Source organism: Hydractinia symbiolongicarpus, chromosome 10 (genome assembly GCF_029227915.1).
Source record: "Hydractinia symbiolongicarpus strain clone_291-10 chromosome 10, HSymV2.1, whole genome shotgun sequence".
NCBI lineage: Eukaryota > Metazoa > Cnidaria > Hydrozoa > Anthoathecata > Hydractiniidae > Hydractinia > Hydractinia symbiolongicarpus.
In genome coordinates this window covers 9,695,057-9,708,251 of record NC_079884.1, presented here as the reverse complement: position 1 = coordinate 9,708,251, position 13,195 = coordinate 9,695,057, and the positions used below count along the sequence as shown (strand labels likewise).

Here is a 13,195-nt window from a genome sequence, read left to right as displayed (position 1 = left end):
CAACAAAAAAATTTCTGTTTAAGATATTTAAAATGTTCAGGCTAATTTTGTTGAAAAATTTTAACAGCATCAAAGCTGAAGAAATAATTAGTCATAGCCTAGGATTTCTTTTTCAAACTATTTATTTACAAAAAACATCTATCTTATTTAAATTCTTCTTTCAATTTCCAATTTCCCACCCCGTCATTGCGTCGATGGAAATCGCATATTTGCTTGAGTAATTGCTTGAACAAAGCGTTCTGCGTTTTCTCTATACGGGTCGCGAAAAATGACGTCATCTCATTTGTCGTGGCAGTGCCGTCCGTCTGTTGTAGAATGAACTCTTGAATGTCTTTCAACAGAGTCACTTCCTTTGAAGATGAGCCTTCGCTAGTGACTTGTGACGAGGATGAACTTGTTCCAAACATATTTCGAGTTCTCATCCGTGCTAACAATGCACTCGAAGATACATCTATGGTTTCACTCTCTAAGTCTAAATCTTCATTCGTTGACACACTGCGTTTCACGGCAGCAGTTTCGACGTTTTTATTCGATTTTTTACCAAAGCGAAGTTTTTTAGTAATACTAGAATTAGCCACTGTTTTAGCATGTCCAGTCCAAGTTGGCACAGAAAGCCCATTATTTCTACATTCAGCTCTAGACTGACGCAATGCATTGACAGCTTGCTTGGCAACTTTCTCTGCTTCCTTCTCAACAAGAACATAGTCCGGGTTTCCCGCTTGTTCGATACGATCGTGCTTTAACGCACTGTGTAAACCAGAAGATCGAAACAAACTCATTAACACGTCTTTCTCGTTTTGAATCTTCTCCTTGCTTTCTTGCTCTTCATCGTCAGAACAACGATAGGCTTCCGACTTCTCAACATCATCTATTTGAACACCGTCAACAGCTACCTTCTTCTTCTTCTTCTTCTTCTTCTTCTCCTTTCCTTTCTTATTTGATTTCGCAGGGAAACTCTTTTCCATACTTCTACCAGGCTGCAATGGTGTCTCGAATGATACTTCTCTTTTGGTTTCACTAGAACGTTGCTGCGTATTTAAAGACGGACATGACACACCCTGGTCAAACATCTTTTCAGCACTTTTACTGACATTCACCTCCACATTATATTCCTTACTTGTTTTCATTTTTTTTGCTAATGTTTCTTGCTTATCTGAGTTTTTAGAATGTTTTCCTTTTCTTCGCATTCTAATCTCAGATCCTGTCCCTGCAAATATGGCACCTGTTTCTGTGCTCTGCATAGGACCTATGTCGCCCAGTGCGAACAGTTCGTAAAGATCGTTCGATTTGAAGAAGCGTCGCTGTAATGGATTTGTTAACACGCGATTTGTGAGAAACTGTTTAAAGATTTGTCTAAAACATTAATAATAATAAAACAACAATTCCTTAAATCAAGAAAAACAATTTTTTTTTAACAGTTAGTAAAAATTTAAAAACAGGCCCAGCTATGTTAACGATATGTTCATTTCAAAATATATATTTTTCCGATAAAAAATGTCAATAATTTTAAATAATGCAGGAATAGATATCATCGTTGAGCTAAGCCTCAACATTAGTATATTCTTAATTTTTTAGTCATCTGACCCAATAATGCTTAAAACGTCATGCGTATTAAAAATAATTAACTTCAAATTTTCGCGGGTAGAATTTTTTCTCGTTTTAATACCCGGACTGTTTAATTTAATTCCATGGATTTTCATATTTTGCTAAATTTTTGATAAAAATAATTTTTTTCTGAAACTGACCTTCTCCTTCTAACATGGAAAAATTTGAGTTTTAAATCTCGCTAATTTCACTTCCTTTTGGCAGCAACGAATTTTTTTCTGCGAAAGCGCAAAAACATCTTATTAGCTAATATATCACCTGTGATAAATTTTTTCTTCTATGGTGCCTGTGGTCATCAATCGATATATCGTTACGTGACGCTCTTGCCCAATCCTCCAAGATCGTTCTCGCGCCTGAGTATCTGTGCTGGGATTCCAGTCAGGATCATAAATGATGACACGATCAGCTCCAATTAAATTTAAACCCAGTCCTCCAACACGAGTTGTCAACAGAAAAACAAAAATACTTTTATCCTACAAATAAAAAGTGACAAATATAAGATGACAAAAACGACAATTCCCATCATTTTAATTTATAAGTATACTAGTCTCGTTTTCGTGACGAGGCTGAATCTAGTAATATCATAAGAATCGATGACACAAGCTGTTTGCCGTGTCTTCACATACCTCGTTAAATTTCTTCACAAGAGTTTGTCGACTTCCCACATTCGTTGTACCGTCCATTCTTAAGTAAGTGTAACCAAATGTCTTCAGAAATTCTTCCAAAATATTGAGCATCTACAAAAAAACATTGCGTAACGTGTAAATGACACTTGTGTTTCAGTTGACACTTATACCATGTTAATTAAAAGAGGGATCTTCGCAAACACCAATACTATGCTGTTCCGACAAGGATTTTCGTTGGAATCCGTTACCGTCATTCCTCAATTTAATGCGTCTTCTAATTAGTGCAAATAGCCTTCTGTTCGAAATTTCCCTGCTTTATTTTCTCTAACTTTTAAAGCAACACTCTTTTTTTAGTAATTATAGTTTTTCCTCTAAATTAATACGACTAAGGTCGGATTTTTCTCTAATTAGAGTGCGAACCAGATAATTTAGGGAAGACGTTTTCGTTTTTTTCTGTTTCTTTTCTTTTTAATGATCTATGATAAATTAGAATCAAACTTTTTACTTAATAAATGGCACAAGCAGCTGTAACAGAAGTTTGCAAAAGTACAACGAAAAATGAAAATCGATGAATAAGATTTTCTCTTATTTTTATTCCGAAATCAAATTTTCGAAACAAGATAACTTATTTTCTCTAATTACTAGTGCGGCACTTTAATTATTAGTGCGACCCTAAATTACAGTAGTTGCTGAGCAACAGAAAAACGCGTATTGAAACGACCAACGGCCCGCAATCCAAATAATAAGCTTCTCGCAATACATAAAAAATAAAAAAATTACAACAGACCTGTTTTGACTGGGAAAACAATAACACATGATGGCCCTTTTCGTTCCAAATTCGTAAGAGACTTTCCACTACCACCATTTTACCAGAACGTTTCCAATTTCCATATCCACCATCAAAGACACGCAGGGCGTTACTCGCGTTTTGTTCATGTAAATAAACTAAATCAGGATGGTTGCAAATCTTCCGTAACTTGATTAAACCAGGAAAAACCTTGAAACAAGAATACCAAAGTTAAACAAAGAAATAAACAAATAAAGTTTAACAAGATTTTTTAAATAAACTAGCAATAGATTAATCAAAATGTAAAAACATTCGGAACCTGAAAATAAATTCTTAATTATTCCCCTCAACATATTTTTTAAAAAAATAGCGAAAATGCCGTGGTACCACATATCGGATGCAACTTTTATCTATAGGATTTTAGGTGTCAAAGCTTAAAAAACATTTGGAAAAAATAGCGGCCTAGATGAAAAAACTAGTAGGATTTCTAAGGTTTCTGGTCAAAAAAACGTTCAAAAGAAAAGACCACATAAAGGGGGAGGGACGATTTTTTTCTCTTTGAGCGAATACTGCTTTCAATCCGTGCGATACTGGAGTAAAAGACCTTTCACAAATCCATTTCTTTGTTGTGCTAAAGTTTTATCATTGTTTTTCAAAAGGTCGTTAATAACTCCCAAAAAATTGTTAAAAACTCGACAAATTCATGAAAGTTGGAAGAATTACACAAGTAATAACGACTTTCTAATTAATCTTATATCACTACACTCTCGATGAAAAACAGTAATGACAAGTGGAAATTTAAAGAGAAAATTCACCATCACAAAAAAATAAACTTCAAAACAATAACGTTTAAAAAACAACTAGTTCTAAAAAAATAAATATTGCTACGCTAGCAAACTTTTTTGTCATCAAAGTCAAAAATCTACAGCCAACTATTTAGCTCCTGTAACAGAATTAGTAAAGTAAAGGAGACAGACTCAACCTTCATATTTCCAGCAAGCATAGCTACAACATCTTTTGAATTAATATATTCTTTATACAATTCCTTCTGCTCGTCTGTTAATTTGCAGAATAAAACCTAGTAAATAAAATTTGATACAACTTTATAACCTTAAAACATTCTTACGAAATGACCGACCTGTGGGGGAGAGTTTACCTGTTCGTTCTTTGTTGGAAGTTCCAAACTTTTTTTAACATCTTTTTTCAGTCGTCGGAGCATATATGGACTCACAGTGTCTCTCAAAACACAGGAACATTTATAAGCTGTTTGTACCTAAAAATATATAAAATTGATTTATGAAATCAATGACATAAAGCATAATATAGTCTCGACTGATGGTAAATTCATTGTCACGACAAGCTACTAGATAACATGTTGCTCGTGAGATAAAAGACAGAAATGAAAATCACGCATAAAAAATTTTACTTGTAAAAAGTAAAGACAACACAGTAAAAAAAAGAACAAAGTTAAACTACCTGGACAGAAGAAGCATTTGCATACCCACCCATTGTTATTGGTACAGAAAATTCTGTCATAAAGACAGGTAGTGTACCAAGTCGTCCAGGATACGCAAAATCAAACAATGACCACAATTCTTTTAGACTGTTCTGCATTGGAGTTCCAGTCAGGATTATTCGATGAGGAGTATCAAACTGCAACAACAATCATTTGGAAAAATAAGGATTGGTGTAAAATAAAAAAAAATTAAGAGACATATGGCACAGTATAAACACTTTTTTTACAACTGACACAAATTTTTGGTTAAGGCTCGATGTTACTTAAATTCCTGCATTTTACAGATTGGTTGCTAACTGACTATGAAAATTAAACTTCCGTTTTAATTATGTTTGTCGTATGAAATTTATATAACTAGAATAAGATGATTTATAACCCTTGTTGTATGCCATTTTTCTTTTTTTATTTACTTTTCTTTTTTTATTTTACTTTTTTTATTTACCTACTTTAGGCTTGGTTTGTTATTAAGAATTTAAGGTTGCCTATAAAAAAACCGTGTATACCTGTTTGCAAGCAAGAGTCACATCTGAATCTGGATTTCGGATTTTATGACCTTCATCTAATATGACGTATTGCCAGTGATAGCGGTACAGTTCTTTTTTGTTGATTCGAACTCCAGCATAAGTTGTTATGAGTACTCCAGGATGGTTATTAATAGCTTTTATCAACGTAGCCTAAAAACGTTTGTAACACAAAAATTAATTAAAATCTCAAGTCAAATTACTAAACATGCAAGAAAAAATCTGCTACCTTTCTTCCTGAAAATGAGCCTGAATCATGCAAAATCCCAACGCGAAACTTTGGCCACCACTTATGAAATTCAGCAACCCACTGCTTCATAACAGTAGCAGGGCAAACAATGAGCACGGGTCCTAGTCCAAGATTTCTAAAAAGAAAGAGAAAGTTCTATTCACAAAATTTGATGGGCTTAAAAGTATTTTTGATATACTTTTGTGTTTATTAAACCTGTTTACAGTGGTCGCTTTTTTCTTTGAGTAATCTAATCCAGCAAGAAAAGAAATAATTTGAATCGTTTTTCCAAGACCCATTTCATCTCCAACAATACCTCCAGCCTGTTGATTGTGCAACTGCCAAAGCCATCGTACCCCAACACGTTGATATCTGTTTATTGACAAAAATAAAGTACATGTAAAAATTTATATTTGTTTCAAATTTTTAGGTTATTGTAAATATTTGTCATACCGGTACAACTTATTCCATGTCTTTTTTGGCAGAACAAAATCATCTTCCACAGCGACTTCATCATCACTCTCTTCATTGTCAGAAAAATCCCCAGGGTCATACTCTTCCATTACTTCCCCTGCTTTACATGCATTTCTTAATGTATTCTTCACATGAAGCTTTCTAACATTTATTAACAAAAAATCAAATATTACCTTTTTTTTACCTTATTGGTAGATGGCTGAATAGTAGCCTCTTAAATAAGTAGCACTGGTTAATAACTAAGCATGCTTTAAAAGTAATTTTTCAGGTTTTGCCTTGTTTTGGTAAAAAATAATCAACTTTTCGAAACCTTCATAACTCAAATAAATAATAAAAATCATTATGAGTACCTCATTCTTTCTCTGAAGGATTTAAAATCACCATCATCAATAGTTTTTTGCATATAATCTTTAAGCTTTTTTTGGTTAAGTTTTTCCTTTTTAACAGCTTTTTCTGGCATGTCAACCAATTCATCATCACTGCTAACATCATGATAATCAGGAATATACTCATCATCTTCATCAGACAGCTTGGTAATATTTTCCTTCAATGATTCTTTCTTCTGTATTATCTCACTTGATTCATCATCATTACTCTCCACTTTGTTGGTTTCATTCTCTGGTTTTTCACTTCTTGCATTTTTTTTCATACCAAGGGCTTCAAATGGAGTAATTTCACCAAGTCTAACAGATTCATCATGCGCATAATCCTGTTTAGCTAAAAAACAAATATATTATATTCCTAATATTTTTTATTATCAACATTTGCCACAAGGTAATAGTAAAAACAAATAAAAATACAGAAGTTAAATTAGCGGAAGCTTTTCGATTTATATAACCATTCTCAATGCATAAAATTTTACAAACATTTTTCCTAATATTTTCCTTATACAATTACCTTTAAGATTTTCTTTTATTTCCTTTGTTTTAATTTTGTCATTTTAATAGAATGATCTTTTAGTGAAAAACATTTCCAAGGTTAACGCAGAAAGGAACAAATATTTAACTCGTGTACGAATATGAGGAAAAAAAGAAAAAACTATATAATGGTTAATGTAATTCGTGGAGATTAATTTTTATGAATAGAACAATTATCATTTTTTAAGAAGAATTATGTTAAAAAAATGGAGAACGTTGCATTTTTATTCTCAAAATAATAATCTTGCTTTTTTAAAGACAGAGTTCACTGCAAAAATAAACTAAACATCCAATTTACACATTAGAATAAACTTAGAATAAACTGCAAATTTACAAAAGTTTATATATTGTGAAATGTTTCAAAATATTTATTCTATTTTTAATTAATTAATTTAGAAAGCTTAATCAAATATATTTTACAAATTTTCTGACACAGCCTTTGTTATTGGGAACAATTATATGCAGTAGTACCTTTATTATCTTCATTTTTGTCCAACTTTGACAATCTCTGCTGGGTATCCAATAATTTCGTTTCTAAGCGTTTTATCAACGCCTCCTGAAATTATTAGTGTAAGATATATTCATGATAAAAAAGGAATCATATTTACAGTGTCAACAATCTCTATAAAAAAACTGCTGGTTTGTCTGATGTATTGTTACATTTACCAGCAACATCAAAAATACTTATTATTCATATCAATTTAATTGTAATGCCACCTGCTCTATTACTTTGTTGTTGGTTTCAGTTTCTTTTAGAAATTGCAAAATATTAAAGTTACTCATTTCAAAATGGCATAAAAGTGCAATAAATGAAAGTGAAACATAAATTCTTTGAAATTCAATAAACTAACGTTTGGTTTTTAACATCTTAAAATATAAATTCTCCCCATGTAAGACTGGTTAAGAGATCACCCATGAGAATTTACGGTGGTTAATTTCCGCTAAATATACAAAACATAAAATTTTAGGCAATAAATTTGCCGTCACCACAAATTACAGTTGTTAGGAGAAAAATATCAAAGTGACGAAAAGTAAAAGCAAATCAGGCAACTCCAATTTAATTAGTTGTTCTACGTGCCCGACCGACCCTAATTTTCACGAAAACAAAATAATAATATCAAGCAAAAAAGTTTTAAAGGGGAACTCCAGTAAAAATCACTTTTTTTTGTTATATACGCACTCGGAAAAGCATAAGAAATCAAAAAAAACTTACTTTACTTGTTTTTCTTATTTAAAATTGTTGTACAAGCCTTCGCATATTCAATTTTTTTCTTATAAAAAAACAGACAGACGCGATTTCATTTAGGACTGGATCCGATTATAAATAATGACATCACATCGTGCAGGCGAGCGCAGAGAACGTTCATTTTAAGACCTACAGCTTACATTAAATCGCTTTTTGTATGTAATTTACGTTTAAATCTTACGTAATGGTTAGTTGCTGTGTATTTCGTTGTACCAATCGATTAGAGAAGTGTAAAGAAATTAGTTTTCACAGAATCCTGTCTGTGAAAAAGAAAGAACTCAAAAATGGCTAAACAAAATACCTTGTGCAGGTGATCTACCAAGCGATCAAAGTTTTTATATTTGGTTAGTGCACTTCACAGATAGTTCTTTTAAAAGAGATCTCCAGGAAATAAAAATTCCATATTAAAATATTGCCACTTTGTAAAAATGCCATTTCAGCTAGTGAACGCGATCAAAGTTTCTCATTTCTTCTGATTTCATTATTTGTACTTACATCCACAAGAACACAACCAAATAACATTTTTATATTAAATAAAAGAACATTATCCAATTTCCAATACAAACCCAGACAAAAAAGTTTTCTAGTTACACATGTATCTTTCGTAGCGCTCAAGTTTCTATTCTTTGTTTTTCAAAAAGGAAACTTTTTGATGGAAGGACATGCCGAATATTTTCAGGGGGTAAATGTACCCATTTTCTTCAATCTTTGTAACTGTTTAAGGCTGCATGTAATGCTGATAATGCAGTTTCTAAAACAGCTTTGTCAAAACAACTACTTATAAGTCAGTAGCATCTGCAACGCATTTATGACCTACCATAATCATAAGAATGATTTTTATTTATACAATATTAATACCCCCGTTTCACCAACTTATCACGACTCGAACATTATTCGATCTTTCGATCACGCATTTGAATGGTCCTTCATCACGGAGGACCATTCAAAAATTTCAACGTTACATAAAATTTGTTTGCATTTGTCCGCAAAAAAGCGCGTGCGGAGAAAAAATATTGGTGAATTGTGAAATAAAAATAAATTGGCTTGTAAAGTAAGAAAGTTTTTTTACAGAAGCAAATGATAAAGTTTTTGACGAAAAGAATGTTAAAAAAAAGTGATTAAATATATTTTTTATTTCTTTAAAAAGAAAATATTTTGGTAAGAGCGTTACTTTGAGTCAGTAAAAGACACTCGTCACTTTGCATCTTTATTAATTTCTCCGTTGTGAGACACAAGAGGTTCAAAGTCGTGTGGCTGTAGCTTTGTAAAGTCTTTTTCATTAAGAGAATTATCCGATTCTATGTTTTCTAAGTTATAATCTTCGTCATTATTACAAGACGTCTTATCAACAAACAATGTAAACAGTAAGTAAACAAACTTTTAGAAGGTGTGCTGCTGAGCTTAGGGACTTTCTGCATGATGTGACATATGCTTATTTATACGGACCTAGTCCTCTCGACTTTACGCGGCCTTGCACATTTATTCAAATTTGAAGATGTTCACAGACCCGATAAAGGTATAAATAAAGATTTTCATTGTAAAAGGTTTATTCTGACATATTTATGTATTGTCTTATTAAATAACATTTTTTTCAAATATTTTTTTTTTCACTGGAGTGACCCTTTAAAGAAAGGGTAACACCCTAGAACAAGCTAGAACAACCTGGAACGATCTAGAACAACCTAGAACAACCTGAGAAAAAGCTAGAACAACCTAAGAAATATAACAACCAAAAATATAAGACTATCTCGATTCTGTAAATAAATCTGGGTTTCTACCAAGAATATTTCCACCATGTTTCCCACTTGCCAAGTTATGGGGGATTCCCTTAGTTTAGTACAACAACAGCATTAACAGTCCCCGTATTTTTACCTCTAAAGTGCGTCCAATATCAGCATTTAGCTAGAACAATAGCTAGTTATTGAATTTCTTTATTATATTGAATTTTAACATTTTATGTGAACCCCTGGTCTTACGACGATACAGTTCGCTGCATCAAGGAAATCGACTTCTTTCTGCCTCGCCACATTCGAAATGTTTGAAATGAATGGAAAGAAGGAAAAATATTATATTTTTTTCTTCATTCAAATCAGTTTTCAGAACACAGAGCGTTTACGCTATTCCGCAAAGAATTCTCAATTCACTCGCTGCCGGTTCTCCGGTTATTCTCTTCGTTTACTGTCAGCTCTCTCATTGTTCTGTGAAACTGGTGGTTATACCTGGTCTGTGGGTAAAAAAACCTTCAAAAACGCCTATCGTTTAAAAACAACAACAATGAATGGAAACTAGGTCACCCATTTTGTAGCGAGATGTCGAAAACACAAATTCAATACCCATTTCATTACTAAGCATCCAAGAAGGTTTTTTAAAACAGTTTTAGTTAAATGGCGTCTTCTGATGATGAAGATTTGAAGCACTTATCATCAACCAAAAGCAAATATCTGGTTACGTTGCTATTACGACTATTCCTCGTCATTAGTGACCCTGTCATTCCAGGCTATTAATCGCTGCCTTCTGGCTCCGCGAAACATAGGAGATCGCGATAAAAATTTTTGAAGAGCTATATACAGGAGCCAAACTACCTCGATGGTCCAACTGACGTATCTTTTCATTATACATTCAGCAGATGTTTCAATCACAAGACTTCTTACGCTTCAATATTTTTTGTACACGCTTATAACCTCAATCGCTCACAAAACACGCAAAGAGATTACCCGAATTTGACTCTATCAGCATGATCTTTTAGCATGTTTTCAGATAGGTCTCGCTTGTCTTTAGTTTATTCCAGTTTGTTCCAGGTTGTTCTTAGGTTGTTCTAGCTTGTTCTAACTTGATCCAGGTTGTTCTTAGGTTGTTCTAGCTTGTTCTTAGGTTGCTCTAGATTGTTCCAGGTTGTTCTAGGGTGTTACCCTTTTTAGTATGTACGATGTTAATTTATGCTTTAAATTTAAACATGCCTAAATGAATTCATTACATGCCTAAATGAATAGTGGCTTGTGTGGTGGGAGGGGCAGGCAAAAACGAAACACACGGCCAGACATGATGACAGTAATTATATTACCACTGAGAAGTTTCAAATTGTTGTGGCTAATACAAAAAAGATGGTTGACAACGGCAATATGTTTGAGTTCGGTCGCAAGGCTGAAATCTTATGGCTGGAGATACACATTTTTTTTGTCTGAAAACTATTTTGTCGTTCATGTAAACTAAACCATTAAAAAGAAATAGAAATATATGTGGTTTCTAGTCAATGAATAATAGATGTGGTTTCTAGTCAATGACTGTATAAATACAAAAAAGTGGGTTTTTAATGTATAGTTGATCTTATTTTTATAATTATCATATATACCTTGCTTTGTATTTGTTGCAATAGGGAAAATGAAACTGTATTTGTTGAACCACCATCCTTTGCAGACAAAAATACTTTATTGATATCATCTTTTTCTCCTGTTACAATTCTATAATGGAATTTTTGAAACTAAGAAATAATTTTCTTTACAGTATATACAGACAAACTAGTAAAAGATGGCCACTCTGAAAACTTTAAAAGGTGATTCTATTAGACAGGCGGCTTAAAAAACACCTCTGTAAGACAGCCAGCATTTGACATGGCAGTCTCAGGAAAGTTGTTTTAGTCTTCCCCACAACTTTTGGAATGCAGGGAACTATTTGAAATTATGCAATTGTTTTGTGGTTGAGAAGTGGTTAACGTTAAAAATTGTGTCTCAGTGTTTGTCTACAGTGACTCTCTCAACCTGAACCTCCTTTTCTACATTTTCAAAAAATGATAGCTTGCCTCCAGTTTCTAATTTATTTTAATATTTATTTTTCAGCTGATCATCACTGATATAACGACACAATATGATTAGAAAAAAAGCAGATATTTAAAATATTTTTTAAGGAAACAAAGAAAAGGTAAAAAATAATTTTTTGAGGAAACAATTAGTTAAAAAATAATTTTTTGAGGAAACAAAGTAAAAGTTGAAAATAATTATATATAATTGCTAAATTGACACATTTATTTTAGTTTGTCTGGGGATGCTGATCACGTTGACAGGTGGTTGTATTATGGAGGAGCAAGTCACCACAAAAAACATTGGGGGTTCCAAACGTGGTTAAGGCAGGTTTGACAGTGTATTAAAAAAAGTTCATATTTTGCTATTAACAGGGGAGAACACTCCTTTGGTTAAAACTTGTGACGCTTCTGTCAAAAAAGGATGCAAAAAAAAAGGACAAACATTCTCTTATTGGTTATAACTTACTTAATTTCATTTTTGATTTGAATAATTTCTTTTTGTAGAATATTCTGTTTGAAACGTTTTTCTGCATTTGATAAGACTGAGTTGACTTGATGAAACACTCCCTTTTCAAACTTTTCCTGTTCATAAACATCAACATCAAGTAACTGGAGTTCTTCATCTTGTTGTTCTAGATTAACTGATTGAATGTCTGATGTATTGATTGAAATCCCATAGCTGCAAATGTTTCTATTTTCATTGGCAACACCAACTGAAACAATATGATTTTGTTTTAAAGATTTTCGGTTTTCTTCATCTTCTTCTTCCATATCTCATTATAATACTAACAAAACATAGTAATAAATGTAATCATAATAACTAAATATCAATGTTCATGTAAATCTCTTATAATAATACAGAGACTGTGTCTGTTTGTAACAGGCAAAGTGGATATTGTCATTTTCCTTTGATGTCGCCAAAAAACTTATGTCTAATATGTTAAATTTTCTGACGTTACGGCGCAATGTCAATAACACAACTTTAACGTCAATATCCTATATTAAATTAATGAAGCCATTGCAGTGCACCTAAAACTTAGAGGTCAAATAATTTGGAAACGAGGTGGTGACGTCAATGATTTTTCACCGCATAGGTAACTAGGGAGCACCTAGGACCAATTTGGGTAATTTTCCAAAACCTGGTTCCCCAATCCGTTTCGGAATGGACGGGTTGATGACGTCATCAAAAAACTTTTAAACCCCAATATCTCTGCAACCGTTTTTCAAAAGTACATGATTTTCTTGATCAGCGTTTCAATGTCTATACGATGAAGGCAACAGATATACAAATTTCTAATAAAAAATTTTGGTACTTTTAGGAGACTTTGCTGACGTCAGCACAATTTTCCAAGCCTTACATCTCATTAACCGTTCATCAAGAGCACATGATCACATACATTTTCTTGGTCGGCGTTTTAAGCTCTACACAATAGAGGCAGCGTGAAAACAAGGTTAAATTATTTTTTTTGTGGGTGGGT

General features: G+C 32.7%; 1 protein-coding gene across 1 annotated transcript; it reads right to left on the bottom strand.

Annotated features, from left to right (window-relative positions):
- Positions 1 to 84: 84 nt before the first annotated feature.
- Positions 85 to 13,075, bottom strand: LOC130662410 (DNA excision repair protein ERCC-6-like). The gene is made up of 15 exons (XM_057461277.1): positions 12,184 to 13,075; positions 11,271 to 11,379; positions 7,147 to 7,231; positions 6,109 to 6,475; positions 5,738 to 5,899; positions 5,501 to 5,656; positions 5,285 to 5,420; positions 5,038 to 5,208; positions 4,495 to 4,671; positions 4,175 to 4,291; positions 4,001 to 4,096; positions 3,019 to 3,228; positions 2,232 to 2,342; positions 1,864 to 2,078; positions 85 to 1,353 (listed from the first exon to the last, which is right to left on the bottom strand). The coding sequence occupies exons 1-15, from the start codon at positions 12,486 to 12,488 to the stop codon at positions 144 to 146; spliced, it is 3,627 nt and encodes a 1,208-aa protein (XP_057317260.1). The 5' UTR covers positions 12,489 to 13,075; the 3' UTR covers positions 85 to 143.
- Between the last annotated feature and the right edge of the window lie 120 nt (positions 13,076 to 13,195).